The sequence below is a fragment of the Lissotriton vulgaris genome, chromosome 12, assembly GCF_964263255.1.
Source record: "Lissotriton vulgaris chromosome 12, aLisVul1.2, whole genome shotgun sequence".
Lineage (NCBI taxonomy): Eukaryota > Metazoa > Chordata > Amphibia > Caudata > Salamandridae > Lissotriton > Lissotriton vulgaris.
Genome location: NC_141700.1, coordinates 105,538,772 through 105,559,780, shown reverse-complemented (window position 1 = coordinate 105,559,780; position 21,009 = coordinate 105,538,772). Strand labels below are relative to the sequence as shown.

The window sequence follows — 21,009 nt, the reverse complement described above, 5'->3', positions numbered from 1 at the left end:
CCCATCCCAACCCCCGAGAGCCTGGTCATCCAGGCCTCTAACTCCCAGACCGCATTCCCGACGGCTCCCCCCGATCGGGAATCCAAGAGGTACGAGCAATACGGAAAAAAGGTATTCTCCTCCCTGAGTTTAGGGCTGCGGTCAGTCAACACCTCGTGCCTCTTGGGCCGTTATACCCACTCTCTGTGGGACACGGTCGCGGACGTGCTGCCACAATGTCCGGCGGAGGTCCAGACTAAACTCACCCAAGCCCTTGCGGAGGGTCGAGATGCAGTACGGTACTCCATCCGAAGTGGACTGGATACCACAGACTCACTGGGCAGAGCGATGGCAACGACGGTGGCGATTCGTCGCCACGCCTGGTTGAGGTCCGCCAACTTTTCGGCTGATGTCCAGAACACCCTTATGGACATGCCGTTTGATGGCCGTTGCCTCTTTGGTGACAAGGCAGACCATGCGCTTGAGCGCTTTAAGGACTCCAGGGCTGCGGCCAAGTCCTTGGGCCTCTCGGCCCCGCGCCAGCAAACGGCTGCTTTACGCTCCTTTCGTGGCCAAGCAAGGGGCGTCCCCACACGTCCTGCCAGCCACGGGCCGCAGACTACCGTCCAGCGCGGTGGCAGACGTGGAAACCGCCGTGGCGGCGGTCGGGGACAACGAGGACAGTCCACACCCGCCCCTGCAGCATCCGCCTCCAAACCTTCATAGGCCGAGCTTTCAGGCCCATGTGACTACAGTGGGGGGTAGGGTTTGCCATCATCACCTCAACTGGCGCACTCTCACATCGGACAATTAAGTGCTGCAAATCGTCCAAAGGTGCTACTCCCTCCCCTTCGAGGCGACCCCTCCAGCCATAGTTTTGAGAAAAGAGGAGCTGTAGAAAATGAATTATACCTTATCTGCCATATCCTATGGGGTGGATTTTTCTGTCAATATGATACATATAACATCATGAAAACAACAATAATACTTAAATTTTATTTATATTTTTCTTATTTTGTTTTCATTTGATTTATAATAAATTTCTAAATTTCATATTATATCTGGTAGGTTTGGTCAACAATAAACAACATATACAAAGAAAAAACTACAAAAACAAATGACTTGTTGGTTTAAAGGACTAGAGAAGTTGGCAATGCGGTGGGTTGGAACACTACGCGCGTTTCGGCCACTGCCTTCATCAGGAGACAGTCATTTGCAACAAACACAATGAACAACGACAACACAGAGTTTAAATTTGCAGCAGACTGCGTGGTGCTGGCACATCAGATAAAAAGGACACGACTTTAGAGCATGCGGGAACGACTGTCCAATTCTAATTTTCTTTGGATGGATATTTCTATAAAGAGTCGCAATTATTTAAACGTCTTTTGGCCTTGTATGAGGTCAATGGTTGAGGTAGGTAATTGGGCAGCCCCCAGCTCGCCTAAATATCGATTATTGTATACACATTTCCTTAAATATTAGTTGATACTAAAGAAGGGATTTTCTCTCATGAATCTTTAACGTCCGTTAGCAGTGTGGGAGCCATCGTGGATAGTGTGGCGTCCTCGTGAACTTTTTAAATAAGCGAGTGATTCCGAATAGCTGGGGTTCTATTGAGTGGGCGCCGTCATCTGCGTATCAGAGAAGTATATGACCCCTCCAGCCATGCCACCGCGATACCACCGCGTGTCCCCAGGACACACCCACGGACCATTCGCATGCCACTCATGCAAGTTCGCCTGCATCAGGACCCACACCAAATCCTCCTCCTCCAAACACAGCTCCGACCCTAACCACCTGAAGTGCATCCTGCTGAACACCCACTCGGTCCACAAAATCGCCACTGAACTCTGGGACCTACTCGACACCACATCACCGGACGTCACCTTCCTTACAGAAACCTGGATGAACGCATCATCAGCGCCCGACATCGCCATAGCCATCCCGGACGCTTACAAGATCATCCGAAAAGGCCGCACCAACCAAACAGGAGGAGGCATCGCCATCGCCCATAAGAACACCATCCGAATTACGACCAGCTCCGACGATAACCTCGCGACCGCCGAACACCTTCACTTCCAGATCCACACCGACCCCAGGACCACACTTAGAGGCACCCTCATCTACAGACCACCAGGAACACGCACACAATTTAATGAAGACATCACTGACTTCATCAGCCCACATGCCCTCACCTCCGAGAACTACATTTTACTGGGAGACCTCAACTTCCACCTGGAAAAGAATAACGACAACAACAACACCACCATCCTTCTGGACAACCTGGCCAATCTCGGACTCAAACAACTTGTTGACACCCCCACCCACCTTGCCGGACACACGCTCGACCCTATCTTCACCTCCAGCAAACACATCTCCTTCAATCACACCACGGCTCTCCATTGGACGGACCACAGCTGCGTTCACTTCAGCTACAAAAAGACCACGACCCACATCCCACTACAACCTATTCCTCGAAGAAACTGGAACAAAATCACCACCGACCAACTCTTCACATCGCTTAACCAAAACCCCCCCGCCATATCATCGGACTCAAACCAAGCTGCCACCAAACTCACACAATGGATCACCCACAGCGCTGACAAATTAGCACCCTTGAAAAACCACCTGATCAAACAAGGTAGCAAAAAGGCCCCTTGGTTCAACGATGACCTTAAGAAATCCAAGAAATTATGTCGTACCCTCGAGAAAACCTGGAGAAAAAACCCAACCACTAACAACCTGACCACCTTCAAGGACGCCACCCGCAAACACCACCAACTGATCCGATCCACCAAGAAATCAGCATTCAAGGATCGACTCGACAACAACACCCACAACAGCAAAGAATTATTCAACATCGTCAGAGAATTTACCAACCCCACCGCCGGCACCAACGACATCACTCCCTCCCAAGACCTCTGCGACTCCCTATCCTCTTTCTTCCTCAACAAAATCGCCGACATTCATAAAAGCTTTGGAAACCTGTCCGAAGAACAACCCACTCCACCCACCTCCGAACCAAAACAGCACTCTCACAACCTTTGCGCCTGGAACCCAATCACGACTGAAGACACCATCGGCCTGATGAACTCCATCCACTCAGGATCGCCAACCGACCCATGTCCCCACCACATTTTCAACAAAGCAGACTCCATCATCGCACCCCATCTTTGCGATGTCATCAACTGCTCCTTCAACTCCGCTACCTTCCCAGAAAGCTGGAAACATGCCGAACTCAGCGCCCTTCTGAAGAAACCCACAGCGGACCCCTCTGAACTTACGAACTACCGCCCCCATCTCACTCCTTCCCTTCCCAGCCAAAGTCATCGAGAAAGCCGTCAACAGTCAGCTCGCCGCCTTCCTTGAATCCAACAATTCACTTGACCCCTCACAGTTCGGCTTCCGAGCCAAACACAGCACCGAAACCGCCCTCATCGCCGCCACAGACGACATCCGAACGCTACTGGACAACGGAGAAACAGTTGCCCTCATCCTACTTGACCTCTTCGCCGCCTTCGACACAGTCTGTCATAACACCCTCATACAACGCCTCAGCAACATCGGAATACAAGGAAAAGCGTTGGACTGGATCATCTCGTTCCTCGCCAGAAGAACCCAGAGAGTCTGCCTCCCCCATTCAAATCAGAGGCAACCCAAGTCATCTGCGGCGTACCACAAGGATCATCACTCAGTCCCACCCTCTTCAATGTGTACATGAGTCCTCTCGCATCCATCGCGCGACAACACAACCTCAACATCATCTCCTATGCTGACGACACCCAGCTGATCCTCTCCCTCACCAAAGATCCTAACACCGCCAAAACCAATCTACACGAAGGAATAAAAGAAGTAGCCGAATGGATGAAGAACAGTCGTTTAAAACTAAACTCGGACAAAACCGAAGTACTCATCCTAGGATCATCCCCCTCTGCATGGGACGACTCATGGTGGCCACTGGCTCTGGGCACAGCACCCATACCTACAGATCACGCACGTACCCTGGGCTTCATCCTAGACTCCTCCCTATCGATGACCAGACAAGTCAACGCCGTCTCATCATCATGCTTCAACATCCTACGCATGCTCAAAAAAATCTTCCGCTGGATCCCCACCGAAACAAGAAAGACAGTCACCCACGCACTGGTCACTAGCCGACTAGATTATGGAAACACCCTCTACGCCGAACCACAGCCAAACTACAGAAAAAACTCCAACGCATCCAAAACGCCTCAGCCAGACTCATACTGGACATCCCCCGTCAAGCTCACATTTCCGGTCATCTGAAAGATCTCCACTGGCTTCCCGTCAACAAGAGAATAACGTTCCGTCTCCTCACCCACGCACACAAGGCCCTCCACGACCTAGGACCCGAATGCCTCAACAAACATCTATCCTTCTACACACCCACCCGCCAACTACGTTCATCCAATCAAGCCCTCGCCACAATCCCGCGCATCAATAGATCCACCATGGGAGGAAGATCTTTCTCCTACTTAGCGGCCAAAACCTGGAATTCTCTCCCCACTCACCTCCGCCTCACACAGAACCACCTCTCCTTCAGAAAGCAGCTAAAAACTTGGCTATTCGATAAATAATGCACCCACCCTCACTCAAGCGCCTTGAGACCCTCTGGGTGAGTAGTGCACTATACAAATTACTGAACTTGAACTTGTGTCGGGGGATCACTTGACACATCTACAAGAGGAAGTTACGGCCCTCTTGGCCAAGGGGGCCATCGAGCGCATTCCTGGGCCAGAAGTAGGGTGTGGTTGTTACTCCCACTACTTTCTGGTATCCAAGAAGGGCAAAGGGCGCCTACGCCCTATCTTGGACCTGTGGAACGTCAACGGCTTCCTCCGGCAGGAGAAGTTCAAGATGCTGACACTAGCTCAGGTCCTAGCTGCCCTGGAGCCAGGATACTGGATGGTAGCGTTGGACTTGCAGGATGCTTATTTTCATATCCCTGTCCTGCCGGCCCACCGGCGTTACCTGCGGTTCACGGTAGGCCATGAGCACTTTCAGTTTACCGTGCTCCCCTTTGGCCTTACCACCGCCCCACGGGTGTTCACAAAAGTGATGGCGGTGGTTGCAGCTCATCTGCGCAGGTTAGGGGTTTCAGTCTTCTTCTACCTCGACGACTGGTTGTTGAAGGCGGGCTCACCCCAGACAGTCGTCAGCCCTCTCCAGACTATGGCCGACCTCCTGCACCTGCTGGGGTTCTCCATCAATGTGCCGAAGTCACACCTGTGTCCCTCTCAGAAGCTCCTCTTCATCGGAGCGGTTCTGGACTCAGCGCAGTTTTGGGCTTATCCTCCTGAGCAGCGGGTTCGGCATATTCAGGCTCTGATTCCCATCTTTCAGCCGTTATCCCGAGTCTCAGTCAGGTTGACGCTGCGGCTTCTGGGGCTGATGGCCTCCTGCATCCTTCTGCTGCATCACGCCAGGTGGCGGATGCGGGCTCTGCAGTGGGACCTGAAGTTTCAGTGGGCCCAGCATCAGGGCAACCTGTCCGACCATGTCTTGATCTCAGAGGGCACTGCAAGACAGTTGCAGTGGTGGCTCACGGACCGCGATTGGGTCAGCGGCAGATCCATCTCCCTACCCCAACCGGAGCACGTAGTTGTGACAGATGCGTCCCTACAGGGCTGGGGGGGCCACATGGGAGAGGCAGAGATCAGAAGCCTCTGGTCTCTGGCGGAGTCCCGGCTCCAACCTTCTGGAGCTGCGGGCAATCCGGCTTGCACTGAAGGCATTCATCCCCTCTGTCCGGGGGAGTGTAGTGCAGGTGTTCACAGACAGCACCACCGCCATGTGGTACTGCAACAAACAGGGCGGGGTGGGGTTGTGGACCCTATCCCAGGAGGCTCTGCGCCTCTGGAAGTGGCTAGAACATCAGGGCGTGACCCTGGTGGTTTAACACCTGGCAGGTTCTCTGAACGCCAGGGCGGACGAACTCAGCCGTCGGTGCTTGATGGACCACGAATGGCGTCTGAACTCGGACATGGCGCAAGGCCTCTTTCAGCAGTGGGGAGAGCCTTGGTTAGATATATTTGCCACAGAAGAGAACACGCAATATCATCAGTTCTGTGCGTTGGAATTTCCAAGGCGGCACTCGCTCGGAGACGCTTTTCGTCGTGAGTGGAGCTGCGGTCTGTTGTACGTCTTTCCGCCTATACCACTTCTGCCCAGAGTGCTGAAGAAGATTCTGCGCGACTGGGCCCAAGTTATCCTTGTGGCTCCGGACTGGGCACGAAGATACTGGTATCCTGAGCTACTCAGTATGTCTGTCGATCCCCGCCTCTTCAGAACAAGAAGGAAACCCTATATTTTAGGTCTCGGCTAGCGTAGGCTGCGCACATGCGCAGTCTCGCTTGCGAGATTTAATGTCTCTGAGTAGCGAGGTTAAGCCCCGCCCCTCTTCTCCATTGGCTGGCCTCCTAAACGGCAGCCAGCCATTGGAGAAGAGGTCTCAGTGACATTCTCTTTTCGCTCTAAGCCCCGTCTTTTTCAGATTGGGGGCGTGTTTTTGACATTCTTTCTCCCTAGTGACGTCCTCAGTCAAAAACACGTCCCCCAGTCTGAAAAGGACGGGGCTTAGCGACAAATGGCGAGCGCTTGTTGTTCAGGTTTTGTTCTTGCGGTGTAATAGGTAACCATTGAAATTGCAGTGTGTCTCCGTGATCGCCACGTGCTGACAAAACAACACTCTAAATACTGAGACCACCTGTTAAGAAAAATAGGCACACTGGAATCCTTTTGTCAGCCGGGGTTATTTTATGCCTTGTACGGAAGCCTATTGTGTTATCTCATGAAGGACTGTGAGGTACTCCAGGGGCTTGTAGTATTTCAAATATTCCAAACCAATCAAGTAGTTGGAAACATATTCTTTGAGTATTGAAAACTTTTGGTGATCATGGATTTGTTGCTGCACGTCCCGCCCTCTGTAACGATAGCACAGATATGCTGATTTTTCAAGGGGTGTGTAACTTTACTCCTCCATTTCAATGAGTCGGTGCCCCTGGCAGCCAGAGGTTTCCCATTGCCCGGTTGCACGGAATTGGTGGAGGCATGTCAACTGTTCCCTAAGGCGGGCTGAAGTCTGAGCATCGACTCCGCCCCGCAGCAGGTTCCTTGGTGCGTTCCACTGGGAAGAGCCACCCGGTCTGTACTTGCTTTACGAGCGTGTCACCTCCTGCGGGGCCCCCTTCTGACTATCCCTCCCTCCCCTTGCTCCGGAGCACCGCGGCTTTCAGCCCGGGCCTAGGCCCCACCCTGTACCACAATTGCAGAGAACCCCTTCTTTGCGCAGGGCTCAGGCTGATCTCCGCGGTTCCTGTTTGGACGACAAATCTGGTTCGCCTGCAACTTTCACCTCTGGCCTACACCTCCGCCCGGGGTCCATAAGACTGAGGTGAGTGCTGTTCTACCTGCAGAGGGCCGCTTTATTCGTGCTCATGGAGGCTAATCTGGGTCTCTGAATCAACCCATTCCTGGTGGAGGGAAAATGGGTTGGACTTTAGACAGTTCCAGACCCACGTTCCATCTGAGGTAACTGCATGTGGACTCTCACTCTGCCCCCACTACACCTCGGGGCGGTTCTGGGCTCCACACCCACCATTGTGTGGGCATGTTATTGTACTCTCCATACCCCGTAATCTGCACTCCACACTGCCAAGAATGGATCACGGCTAGGTAACAAGTAGTTTCCGATTAAACCCCTTGACTGCCTAATTAAAATGTGTGTCTGCATTTATGTTTGAATGTGTGTGTAGCCATCCGCTCTCATGACGTGACCGAGCTAGGAAATATGCGTCAACGCGTGTGGCGCAACACAACAAACAGCGCACGTCTACGGCGCACATGTGCCCAGCCGACACAGGCAAGCACCCGTTAAAGGTTCTTCATTCTCTTTTAAGCTGAGCACTCATGTACCAAAAAAAGTGTCCTCCCCGCACACCTCTTTGTGACATAATCTGCTAAAATGCTTTAACCCCTTGCGTGCTGCCGACGGCAGCACTACCTCCCTAGTGCTGCCGTCGGCCAACGCAGCCCCGCCCACTCTTAAGAACGCCCGAACCGCGGCGGAAAAACCGCAGCGGTTAAGGCGTTAAAATGTTTTCTGTGTGTGACAGGAAGGGCGGGCCTGGGAGTAGTGGGGCTTTTTTTAGGTCTCTGGCGCCTCGTGACGCAGGGTGTTTACCTCAGCACCCAGTGATGGAACCCCGGGCGCACAGTAGCAAATAAGCTGTTGGTGCCTCCATGGTGCCCCGGATGCTTCTTCACAAGTAATTTTTAAACTACATTGGCTCTTTGGATTATGCTCTGGGGCTCTGTGTGTGTGAGGCTCTGTGTGGCTGTGTGTGTGGGGGGGGGGGTCTGTGTGTGTGGCTCTGTGTAAGTGTGTGTGTGGCTGTGTGTGTGTGTGTGGGGGGGGTCTGTGTGTGTGTGTGTGCCTCTGTGTGTGTGGCTGTGTGTGTGTGTGGCTCTGTGTGTGTGCGGCTCTGTGTGTGTGGCTGTGTGTGTGTGTGTGTGTGGCTCTGTGTGTGTGTGTGTGTGTGTGGGTGCATATTCAATAGGTCTCGTATTTGCGAGAGATTAAGCTATTGGCATTGTAAATGACAATGCCATTTACTTATCTGTTTTGAAAACCAACACATAAATAAAAAAATTGTCATTTACAATGCCAATAGCTCTAACTTTTGCAAAGGCGAGACCATTGCATTGCACTGTATATTGCACAGATGGACTTAGCCGAAGAATTGTGTGGAAAAGTTGGAAATAAAAAAAAGAGGGTCATGATGTGTGACCTGTACATTGGTTAATGGTTAACAAGTACTAATTTCTACCCACCATTCGCAATGTAATGGCAAGACGTGTATTGCATTCCAAAACAGTGCATACAGTCTGCGTGGCCTACATTTCTGTGTGAAGACACCCACTGCCAACATACATTGGTTTCTTGCACTCCTTGCCACAGACAAACGTGGTGTGCAGGCTAACTTACATATGATGCCATGTAACACACCTGAGAAACCAGTCACACAATACCTTCAATATTTTACAGATTGCTGGCTGTGGGTACAACAAGCTTTTTTCGACATGCATTCCACTGTGTTCTAGCTAGATCAATGCTTTTACCTGTCACCGTTCTTGGAGTCTTTTACTACCAGGACTCTGGTCTGTCCATGTGCGCCACTCACAACAAGTTCATAAAATGCTTCCCAAAACTCCAGCACCCAATATAGTGAGACCTGAACTCTTTAATAAAATGCACCTTCCAGCATCTGCAAAGCTATCCACAGAAGGGGGTGCTGGAGCACCTGTGTGTATGCTTTAGAACATGAAGCCTTGTGTGTGGGCATGGAGGGGACGAAGTTTGCAGCCTTGGTCGCTAGCAATTTAAAGCATAGGGGTTAAGAGAGGCAGTTCCCTCAGCCATGCCTTTCACGATGTGGATGCTTCATTAAGGTCACCACATCCACCACCACATCCACCACCACCACATCCAACACCACCACATCCACCACCACCACCACATCTATGGGTGTGTGTGTGTGGCTCTATGTGTGTTTGTATGGGTGCAAATGCAATAGGTCTCACATTTGCAAGAGATTAAGCTATTGGCATTGTAAATGACAATGCCATTTATTTATCTGATTTCAAAACCAACACATAAATAAAAAATGTGTCATTTACAATGCCAATAGCTCTAACTTTTGCAAAGGCAAGACCGTTGCATTGTAAATGCTTGTCCTTTCTTCGTTGCTGAGGGTGGTCTTGCTTATGATCCTCCTGTGTTGCATCTATAGGTAAATAGATCATGTACCCCCATGGTCAGAGGCCTAAAGGGTCCCAGGTCCATGCACAAATAGCTTATCCAGTCCAAGTTTGTCTTGCATTCTAGATGGACTCTGTAGTTCTGATTATTCCGTTATATAATATGGACTACATGTCCTGAACTGGTTAAGATACTCATGCACGGACATGTGGGCTTGAGAGGTCGGTATTGTTAGGCCTGGAGGGCTAGGCTTAATGAAATTATCACTAATTAAATAACATAGGCTTCATTACTGCTTTAATTAAAAATATACATATATTGTTATGTCAGCAGAAAACTTGCGCGTGAGCTGTGTAACTTGCACAAAACTAAAGTTAGTAGTCAAATAAATGAAACTGGGGTAGAATTAGCGAAAGTACAGCGTTATTAATAGTCGTCGTTTCCAAATGTTTTTTCTACAAAATTGCGACCTGATCACTACTGAGTGCTTGAGTCCCCGCCCTACAATTCACACTGCGGTTTGAGTGGCAAGGGACGCATAAAGTATCTCTGTGGGTGGTTCCCGACCATTAAACTGCATAAAGAGGAAAAAAATAAAATTAACGAGTGTCGGCGTTTCAAAGGGCCCCGCTGCCCGTCTTCCCTTAACAAGCGCAGTGAGGCTTTGAATTGGGGCCGGGAATGTTCCCTCGCTTCCGCGGTGACATTCCGGGCGCTCCGGGGGCCTGTCCGAGGCGGAGGGGCCGCGGCGGCATTACCTCACCGGCCCATGCTTCATTTACCTCCTTCAAAAGCCGCCTCCCGCCTCTCTGCACAATTCTCCAAAAAGAGGAGGAAAAGGAGGCGCGCACACAGAAAAAAAGCGCGGGAGCGGGGCCCACACGGGGCCTGGGAAGCTCGAGTTCGGGGGCGAAGAATGGCCCGGGAGGCTTGTTGACTGTGCCGAGGGCCGGGGCCGCGGCCGTCATTGTTGGGTCCCTATAGCAACCCAATCCCCAGCTGGAATGCCAGGCCCCAGCGACGCGCCTTTCATATGCAAAGGGCGCGAACAAAGGCGCAGGGATGGGGCTCGGGCCGGGGCCAGGTGCCGGGGCCTGAGAACCGGCCCGGATTATCCGAAGGCGCGCGGCGCGGAACTCCTCGGCCGGGTGAGATCATGCGCGCGCGGGGAGGCGCCGCAGGGCCCGGCACCCGGAGGGGCTGAGGCGAACCCGCGGCTCGCGGTGCGTGGCGCGGGGGAGGCCAGGGACGAAGGGCCGGCATTGCTACAAGTGTGCGTGGCGCGGGGGAGGCCAGGAACGAAGGGTCGGGCCTTTGCTACAAGTGTGCGTGGCGCGGGGAGGCCAGGGACCAAGAGCCGGGCCTCGGGGCATTGCTAAGCCCAGGGTTCCATTGTGGGTGTAGTGGTCAAAAATAGAAACATTGAGGGGAGGCTCACGCAGGACACTCGGAACAGAATTTTCTGGCCTACACTTTGGGTCAGGACATTCCCAGGTCTATATAAATAAAGCAGTGACACCTGTAGGCGGCCTGACGTGTGTTATATGAGCTGTTAAACTAGAACAAGCAGCTGGTAAAATAAATAAAAAAATTGGGATCGAAACAGGTGAGTGACCATGATATGTGTTACCAGACAAAACTGGAGACTATCTAAAGTCTGTGGTGTTGTAGCAGGAAGGAAAATTAATGTAAAAAAAGGCATGGTCTAGGGGTTCAGGGAGAACCTCAAGAAATCACAGGCCTTGTAGTCCTTACCTGCAGAAAAAAGTACAGTCTGAATGGCTTATGGTTCTTATGTGAAGGGAAGACAGTGGGATGAAGAGTTTGGAAAGGTGGGCGAAATGTAGAGAGAAGAGAAATTGAATGGGCCCTGGCAAATTCTCTGTAGAGTGGATTCGCCAAACAAAATTGATCTGGCAGTCGTTTAATGCAGTGAAAAACAAATTAGATAGATCTGAGGCAAAGAACCCTCGTTAATTCTCTTATTTTTTCCTATGGAAACTTAAGTTGACTTCCATTGTCCCCGTTGGAGGTTATGGAAAGTGTTTCTGGTTCAAGATCCCAACTAGGTCAATCACACTCCCCTAGAGCTCTTCAACCAAAGCAATCACCACCAACCGACCCCGACCAACTGATCCATACCTGACCAAACCTACATAATCTAACCCAATCTGACCCACCCACAAAGATTAAACCATCAACATCCACACTCACCAGTATACTAATCCAATCCTAAACCAACTACATTTAATTAATCCTGATTCAATAAAACTCAACCTAACCATTCAACTAAACTAAATTCACCTCATCACTTGCCAACCAAACTCAAACCATCCATACTCAACTAAACCTAACCAGCATAACCCAACACATTACCACCTTCGTAGCATTCCCTTCCAGTCACACATTACTGAACTACACCTATTCAGACCTAAGCAATTGCTTCAACTAATTGTAGTTAATCAAATCAAGTCAAGTCAAACCTTACTTGCCCCCAAGCTAATCAGTATCGAACTACCCCCCAACTAAAGCAAGTGCACAGTAAATTATTCCAAATAAACTAGACATTCACTCAAATATATCGCTTCTAAAGGAAAGTTTTTTTATTTTCAGGCACATAAAATAGGGCAGTTAAAACATAATGTACTCCAAAAACTTGAAAATACCAGCAGCTTCTGGGGATGAGATATGATCCCAAACACTTTTGTGGTGTTTATACACTCAGCACTCGATTCTATTTATAAAACCACAACATATATGTTATTGGCACAAAACTGTTGAATGAACTTTAGATGTTCTCAGCGATCATGAGAAGACTTTAAGTTTACTGTTACATGTTTAGTCTCTGAGTCAGCGGGCTGGAGCTGCAAGATAATGAAGATGAGTATATGTGCTTCCCTAGCCCCAGCTTCTTGATAGCCTTTGGTGCATGGTACAACAGTAAGTTTGAGCCACTACGGCCGAGTTTGACCTATAACAGCCCAAAGCCAGTAAACCAAAAAACTCAGCATCTAAAGTGGTACAGGGATCTTACCCACTTTCAGAATATTGGTTATGAGTTTCAAAGGTCAGTTCTTACAATCTCTTGGTAATGGTGTTAATGAGGGTCCAGTAGCCAGAGGTTCTGGGGTACCTGGCACAATCAATGCGGGTACTTATTAGAGGGTCAACCGTTCTACAGTCTTTACAAGAGGCCTGAGTGCTAGACTGCGAGGGCACAAACAATGTCCTGTCCCTTGGGTACTACATGTTAGGGGTCTGTATCTCGCAAATGGGCATCCATGAACAAGATTTCGGATTGCCATGGGGCACCTGCAGGACTTTAGCTTCAGTTGCCAGCCACAGTTTTTAACATGCATACCTCTTGAATAATTATTAATGGGGTTCATTTTCAAAATATTGCACATTGGGGACAACTGGAGATCCAAAGGCCTGGAATGAGGAGGAAGTATCTGTGTCCCTCTCTGGGCAGATATAGCTCCATGTGAGTGTGGCAAGTCTCAGGCAGTTTGGCGGCTGTGGAAGCTTGGCACCCCCTCAGCTATGGAAGCGTCTCTGCAACTCCATAACATCTCAACATGCAGAAACTTCTTGTGGAAATTCTTGCCTCCTGGCTCCAAGGTCCTTGTGTATCCTGAGCAAGTCAACTTCTTGAGGAGCCCTCCATGCATTCTTCAATCACTTTGCTCTTTGTCAGGGGCCTGCCCTTCTTGCTCTCTGGGTATTTCGGCCGCCTTTCCTTATCAAGTTTGGGCTCAGCTATAAGGCTTCTTTCAGGCTTCTAACCCTTGAACCCTGACTAAAGGGGATGATTCTAGGGCATTTAGTCCCTACCTCCGCAAACGCACCTCTCAGTGCTGCTGCAAGCAGTCTCCCACTCGAAATCCAGAGAAAAACACAGTTCTGGCATGATGACTCTAGCCTTTATCCTACCTTGTTGCACTGTGAGGAGTTATATCAACACAAAGTGCAACCTTACTTCAAGATTTGCAATTTTCTAAACTGGAAGTAATTCATCTTTTCCTGTGTCTACTACTTTCCAAGGCTTTCCTAAAAGGCACGCGGTGGACGGGCTTGTTTCAAGCTGCCAAAAGATCCAGGCATCCTCGGCCTGGTGGTCCTGGTTTAAAGGCGTAGTTATTCCGTGCACAAGTCCGAGAAAGGAAGGGCAGGTTTCAGATAGTGTGTGGAAAACAGCTTTAGCAGAGAAATGATGCAGACCTTTTTCCAGCCCACAAGGGAGATACAGTTTCGCGACTCCAACTCAGGGAACATGCAGTTTGTAATGTCCATAGATGAAGGAGGCACCCTACAAAGAAATAACCATTTTGTGTGGCCATATCTACTGGGTTCCCTGTAGATACCATTCACATATGCACAACACGTTACACAATACACCACACTAATCACATACCCTCATGTAGGTAAGGGCCTCAGTTATGGGGACTGGCTAGATTGTACATGTTGAGCGCCGAGTTGCAGCCTCTGCGCCTGGACGCGGGCTATAAAGCCTGACCCCATTTATATCAATCAGCTACCACTGGTTCCCCATTGTCACACATTGTCAATGGTTCGATTTGTTTATAAATAAAGTATGAGAACAGTGATCCTGACTTGATGCCTCTATGCCTAGTGCTAGAACCGCGATAAGATAATGCAGCAGTAGATCTAGCTAAATTACAAGAAAAAGGAAAACAAGTCCTTTTTATTAGTGGATGTAGAGTGCTCCAGCTGTAAAATTATATTTTGCTTGAAGTGCAGAAAACTTTGCTCCGATCCTGACCCCTGCCATTGTCAATATGTACACAGGTAAACAGCTGGATGAAACAGAGCAAACATCTCAGGAGACATTTGGAAATAGGACTAGCACCTTTTGGAGTGAAACAAATAAACCACACAGATTAGAAAGTATAAAACCTCTCAGAATTGAACTGAGAGCAGTGAAAAATGCAGACGGAATAGACAGCAAAATCCAGAGAAGCAAGCGACTTGATGCAAGTGGGCAATGAAGACAAGTTTTATGCAGCAATTATGACAATCCAGATTAGGGTTTACTTATCTTTGGATATGGATCCTTTCCTGAACTGCTCATGCAGGCCCAAAAGTAGTAATTCTCCTTGGATTAGGGTTACAGATTGTACTCCTATAAGCGCCTCCATCTCACTTGGGGCTGCGTATCCTCCTGTTACGATCAGACGTCACTGTTTTGTTATGGAGAAGAAGGCATTCCAAGGTTGCAACTCCAAGCTACGCTTTTTTAAATTACGGAAACGAATAACATCTCACCAGAAATATGGACCACAGGAAGGCAGCATTCATTCCTTTTTGCATGTGCTGTGCAGAATATGAAGGTAAAGCTATGTATGCGAGGCACATTGGGGTGGTGAGAAATGGTAGCCGGCAGAGAATAGCAAGCCTAGAGCTGCTGGCCTTGGTAGTGGAGTGTGTAAGGTCTCTGACTGTGGAAAGCAGTGTCAGAAATACTGTTGCAGTGGTCCGCAACACTGAGCTGTGAGTTGGCGAGGAAAGACGCATGATTGCAAGCCTCGGCAAGTGGAGCCATGTGTGCACACTAAGCTACAGAGCAGTTGATCCCTGGGGTTTGAGCCACAATAGAGGTTGGACTGTGTCTCGGTGCATGCTAGATATGAGGGGGAAAGTAACCTTCTTTGGATACACTTTGGATTGTTGTTCTGCTCTGTTTCATTTGCTCCTGACTTCTGCATCGGGTTTCTTGAAGCACCAGGACACTCCTCGGAGTAGCTGAGCGTTATATAAAACCGATTTTAACATAACATAACATAACATTGGATGGACCACTTTCAAGAAGAGCTGGAAAAAGTTAATGGCCCATATCTATCAAGGTTTTGCGTCACCCTCATGCCACACAAGGGTACCCATGTGGTTTACCAAGCCACACAAGGCCACCTTATACATCTAGAGTAAGGCAAGGTGTGGCAAATCGCTGCCTTCAGCTACTCTGCAGCAGGGAGGCGTGCCATTGGTAGAGCGTGGGTGTCCCCACACACCCACCCACGCATTTTGACACATTCCAAGATTTAACAACAGAGGTAGACTTGGGAACTAGCCAAACACTTTCATATTCTCCTTAGTGCAGCCAGCCCCCAGTTCAGAGGAGTCTCAGGGACATAAAATGGTTTCCTTTCTCTGTTTTTGATGTGACTGTAACCTTGAATTGTATCTTGGGCATTCAATCTCTCCTGTTTCCTCTACCCAGTGGTATTTCCTTGAGTCTTTGCTGTCTTCCACACTTATTGTCTCTCCAGGTTCCCCATACATTGTGATCTGTCCCTGTTCATGAATTGTGTTTCTCCTGTAGCCCTGTTTCCCAAATATGCTTCAGTCTTTTTTACTGCCGCTTCTCCACCTGTGCTTTTTTTGGTGCACCTGCACTGTCTCCTGAACTTTAATCTCCTCTCAGATCATGACCAGTCCGTATACCTGCTGCAGTTTTCTATCTGCTCTCTACCTGTGGTCTTTTCGACTGTACACGTCATTCCCTTGGCTTACGTTTCCTTTCTCATCTCCACAGAGTGAAACTTTATGAGGGACCAGTGCTGGTGGCCGATTCTGGAGTAGTTATTGACAGCAGCATGAGGGGTGGACGGCTGGGGGTCTTCTGCTTCTCCCAAGAGAATATAATTTGGTCCAACCTGAAGTACCGGTGTAACGGTAAGTGCCCTTCATTCATTACCTTCTTGGGGTATTGTGAGAGTCCTTTTCCCTCCTGAGAGTCCTGGTGCAGTACTCTGTGTGTTATTAGGTCCTATAGTAACGGTCCAACAGTGAGCGTGCTCTTATACCCTGCAGTACTAGTGCAAATGTTAGAACATTGTTGCAAACCCCACAATACTGGTTTAACAATGAAAGAACATTGTTCTCCTCTTCAATACCACAACAATGGTGAGATCACTGTTCTCCAGACCTGCAAACTTTAACAAAAATCTCTTTGTGTGACAATAGGGTGGGGCCTTGTGCCGAGAAGTACCTATGAGACATTTTTGCCACCACCCCACCCCAAACTCCCTCCTCCCGCTCCAAAAGAAAGCTTGCTGGGGCTGACACCAATGTCCTAGGGTGTTTTCACACCCCTTAATGGACGTCAGTAGTTCAGAGACTAGGAAAACAAGCTGGAAATCCAAGGTTTACAGTGATTTTCAGCTCGTTTTCCTGCTACCGTGTGATTTCGGCTCCTCACTGGGTGACCGTGTGATGGGAGTTGATATCGTGTGTCACGCGCTGGCACCGTGTTAGTTAGCAGGTCTGGTTTTCTCTGCACGTCCTAACGATGAAGGAGTTGCGACAATGAGATCAAGGTTCCCTGATGACCCTGTGTTGCTTTACCTTTGGAGATATTTTAGAGAATTTTATACACTATTGTTTTGAAATGGGTTCGTCGGGGACTGAGGCATCTGTTAGGACACGTATGTGAGATGTAAGGTATTAGCAATGAATTAGGCAAAACTGAGAATACAATACTATGCACCCGCAACACAGGGTTAATGGGGAGAAACTGTTTCACAAAATAGTGAAGAAGGAGTCCAGTCATAACTAATGGTGAGGAATATTCAACCCTGCGACTCAGCAGTTTTGAAAATTGTTGAAGAATGCAGTACCTTACTAGGATTGTTCCAGCTAAGCAGCCTCTGAGAACACAGATTCAGAAGGTCTCTGTCTTCCGATTTATAATTAGAACCACCCAGACGTAGGCGATCTGGCCACCTGTGGGATGACCCAAGCTGTGTGCCTAGGGAAACTTGTTTCAAGAGACCCCTGAGCCTCCACTATGAAACCCAGCAAAGAACTACTGAACTTCCTTCCTCAGAGACCACCTTATTCCAGCTATCACATAGTCGTTAAACACAATCTATTTTTTCTAATGGTTTAATTTTTCTGCCCTTTACAGACACCATCCCAGAGGACTTTGAACCTTACCGCAGATTCCTGATGGAGGGTAAGGAGTAAGGATTTGAGCCTCTATGAAACTGTTCTAGCAGTGCGTCAGATGGTTGGAGCCCCCAGACCGAAGCAAGGCAGATCCATCCTCTTCTTATTTCTGCAAGATTGGTGAACAGGGGGACAGCTTTCCGGATAAAGACTCGTCAGTGCAGTGTGCCCCTGTCTTTGCATTAGAGAACAATTTTCTGTGCGACTACTGTTACAACAGACTGCCCATATGCTTCGTCCAGCCTCTTCCCTTATTGTCTCCTGGGCTACGTTTATGTTCTAAGCCTGCCAGCATCGCCCAAGTGTGCGGAGGAACATGCCATACATACTACAATAGCCGAGTGGTGGCATCGAATCTGAGGAACCCGGGCCCTGGTCCATGTTCTAAACCTATAGTGTTCCTATCTGTTCCATGAGGCTGGGGAGCAATCCAGTCCTGAAGAGGTTTTCTGGGAGGGATGAGCAATGCACTCCACCTCCTGACATTTAGCAGGAGGGTGCATTTATTACCACAGGAAATTGTGTTGGCGTCACATGTAGGGAACCATTCCTCTCAACTTCCCTTCCTTTTTATATTAAGTAACCATCAATTGTCTTCATTAAATGAATGTTATATTCCTAAATTCACTTCCAAAGTATTCAGAATTCGTCAGTAATCTTACCTTCTATTCTTACCGGCCTCCTCCTAGTTCTGCTTTCTCTGCTACTCTCTGTGGTGAAGTCATTCTCTTCATCCCTTTTTTTTTCCAACTCCTGGAACTACTTTCGTACTCATGTACCTCCATTTTACCTTCACTGTTTGACTTAATGTCCCCTTCATTCTCCTTTTACTTTTATGACTGCTCCCTTCCTTCTCCTGAAACATGTATGTCTTTTGCTACTCAGAAGCAAGAAACGTGGCTGTTGCTACTTCCAATTGAACGTGAAACTATACATTGAAATTTGCCTAAAAATTGCCAGTTTTGTATTTTCTTTTTGCAAAAAGTGAGATGTTGGGGAGCGGTTCTGGGAATGCGACTTCATCCTTGTGGTGGCTCAGCGTTTACACCATTGCTACTCATGCTGGGTTTTCATTGCCACGTTGGCCACCTGGCTAGGTGCTGTAATGAGCTTCTTGTCTGTGATAGGGCAGTTAAATGGCTGAGCTTTTTGCTGTGGGGCTGGTCTAGTTTTTCATTAGTCCACCACTCCTCATATATTTACAGAGGAATTCCTTTAACTTACTTGGACCATAAATTTAAAGTAAACTGGTGGTAAGGAATGTACGTATGAAAAAGTTACTTAACTGCAACTACAGTTCTTTAGCATTAGTATCTTTCACATGTATGAATTGTTTCCCTGCGTCACTCTGGAAGGTATCTGAGCCTGACGTCTGGGAATAATTTAAACATGTGCCTCTAAGAGAGAGTCAATGCAGGAGAAGGTGTGGAAACGACAGCTGCAACTCCCATCATTGAAGAACTTTTGATGTGCAATTAGACCCTAAAACAAATCTTATTTAGTGTTTTCAGTGAATCAATCAGTGAAAAGGCGTATCTTGGCAAACTGATGACATCATAAGCAAATATCTTGTGCACGCTCCCACATGCTCTGAATCAGTTGGTGCCACTTGCAGCGAGGCCAGCATGTTCTGCTATAGAAACATGTAAAATGCTGTGGGAAACAGGACACTTGTTTTTGGGATGGAAATGTCGATGTAGGAGTAAGCAAGATCATAGATGGTATCTCTTTAATGGAAAAGCCTTTGAGAGTGCTTTTGTTCCAGCAGAGAGCGAGTCTCAAGCATTAAATGATGTGCCTCATTCATCATCTGCTCTAGGACACAGAAACATGTCACTTGGTTGCATGAGGCCAGGAGGATGAATGCAATACTCCTGGGGCCTTTGTTAGTGATCTCAGCAGTCTTGCAGAAATGTGCATGCAGCCCTCAAGACAGAGAGCTCTAAAACACAACTAACAGACACTTGCTTTTGTTTAAGGCTGGTAACTTAAGAAGAGTCGTTGTCTCGTCTACCTATGCAGCTGGATGGTGCACTCAAAGATCTTGCTTGATGGTATGCTTATATATCAAAGGAACAAATAGGTTCTATGAAGCTGGGCACCCTTCTTCCTCCCCAGGCATACTGGTAGATTGGGATTAGTGGTTTGTTTACATTGTTCTTACAAAATAGCTCCACTATGAGGATAAGGTATAGGACTATGACAGGGTAGTCTCCGAGCATGGCTGTAAGGTTGGCTATCGTGATTCTCTGTTATTTACACATACTGGACTGCTCCCATGACCATAGTGACATGTTCTCAGCCTTCAACTGATGACTTGGTTTTCACAACAATCAGAAGCACTTGAAGATTTATCACATTAGAGTCAGAAATCTGGTAAACATCAGATGTGGTCCAAGAATCCAGGATTTACCCTTGAACATCAAAGGTGACGTGTATACGATTACAAATTAAAGAATCTCAGTTCTGTGCCATGAAGACTTTGCCTATTGGAGTTAAATGCAATATGAAGGAAGCATCGTCAAACAGGACAGACATTCCACGTAGTGTCCGGAAAATCAACCATCTACCTCAATATACTAATATTTCTCTTCAAGCTCCCACCTTAAGAATTTAAAAGACTTTTCCATCACTGCTCATTTTCAAAAATGAAGTGAGTTAATCTCCAAGTATCTTGCATTTATGGTTTAAGGCGGGTGAGCGATTTTAAGCTTAGGTGGCAGTGGGGACTAGGATACCCAATCCTTTTTTTCACACACTTGTGTCCTTCCTGCGGAATGCACTCACTGGTGTTTTGCTTCATCATCTTCCAACGAGGGGGGCAAGGTTTGCAGAGTGAAGCTCCTCAGAGCTGGGATGGTGGAAGCTGGGGGGACCAATGAATAGAAGGATGGTAGGGTTGTGGAGAGCCCTGGGCACTGGAGGACACATGTCATTTTAGAAATGTTACACTAATGGGTTATTGTGTGTAATGCAAGTGAAACTGGGTTTGCTTGCCCCTATAAAGAGCGTGCCCTTCTTCTATTGAAGTTGAAAGGGAGGATGGCGTAGGACATGCTGGGTGCAGAGGCACAACAAAGCTTACCAGGGAATGACGTTGGAAATAATTTCCCTTTTAAAGAACTGATCAACTTTAACTTCCAAAGATCATGCAACATACATGACAACTCTAAGAAATCACAGAGGAATTGTAGTAGTAGGGCTAAGATGTTTATACAAATTATTAATAAATGCAGTTAATTATAAAAAAAAATACCTTTCTAGTGTGGAGTAGTTTA

The 21,009-nt window shown here is 48.2% G+C and overlaps 1 protein-coding gene across 1 annotated transcript in view; it reads left to right on the top strand.

The window, feature by feature from the left end:
• Nucleotides 1-18,684, top strand: part of THBS3 (thrombospondin 3) — a 180,156-nt gene extending 161,472 nt beyond the window's left edge. Inside the window, exons 22-23 of the mRNA XM_086947390.1 lie at nucleotides 16,317-16,456; nucleotides 17,691-18,684. Of these exons, the coding sequence (XP_086803516.1) occupies nucleotides 16,317-16,456; nucleotides 17,691-17,749 (199 nt within the window). The 3' untranslated portion in view covers nucleotides 17,750-18,684. The remainder of the gene's footprint in view (nucleotides 1-16,316; nucleotides 16,457-17,690) is intronic.
• The last annotated feature ends 2,325 nt before the right edge of the window (nucleotides 18,685-21,009 follow it).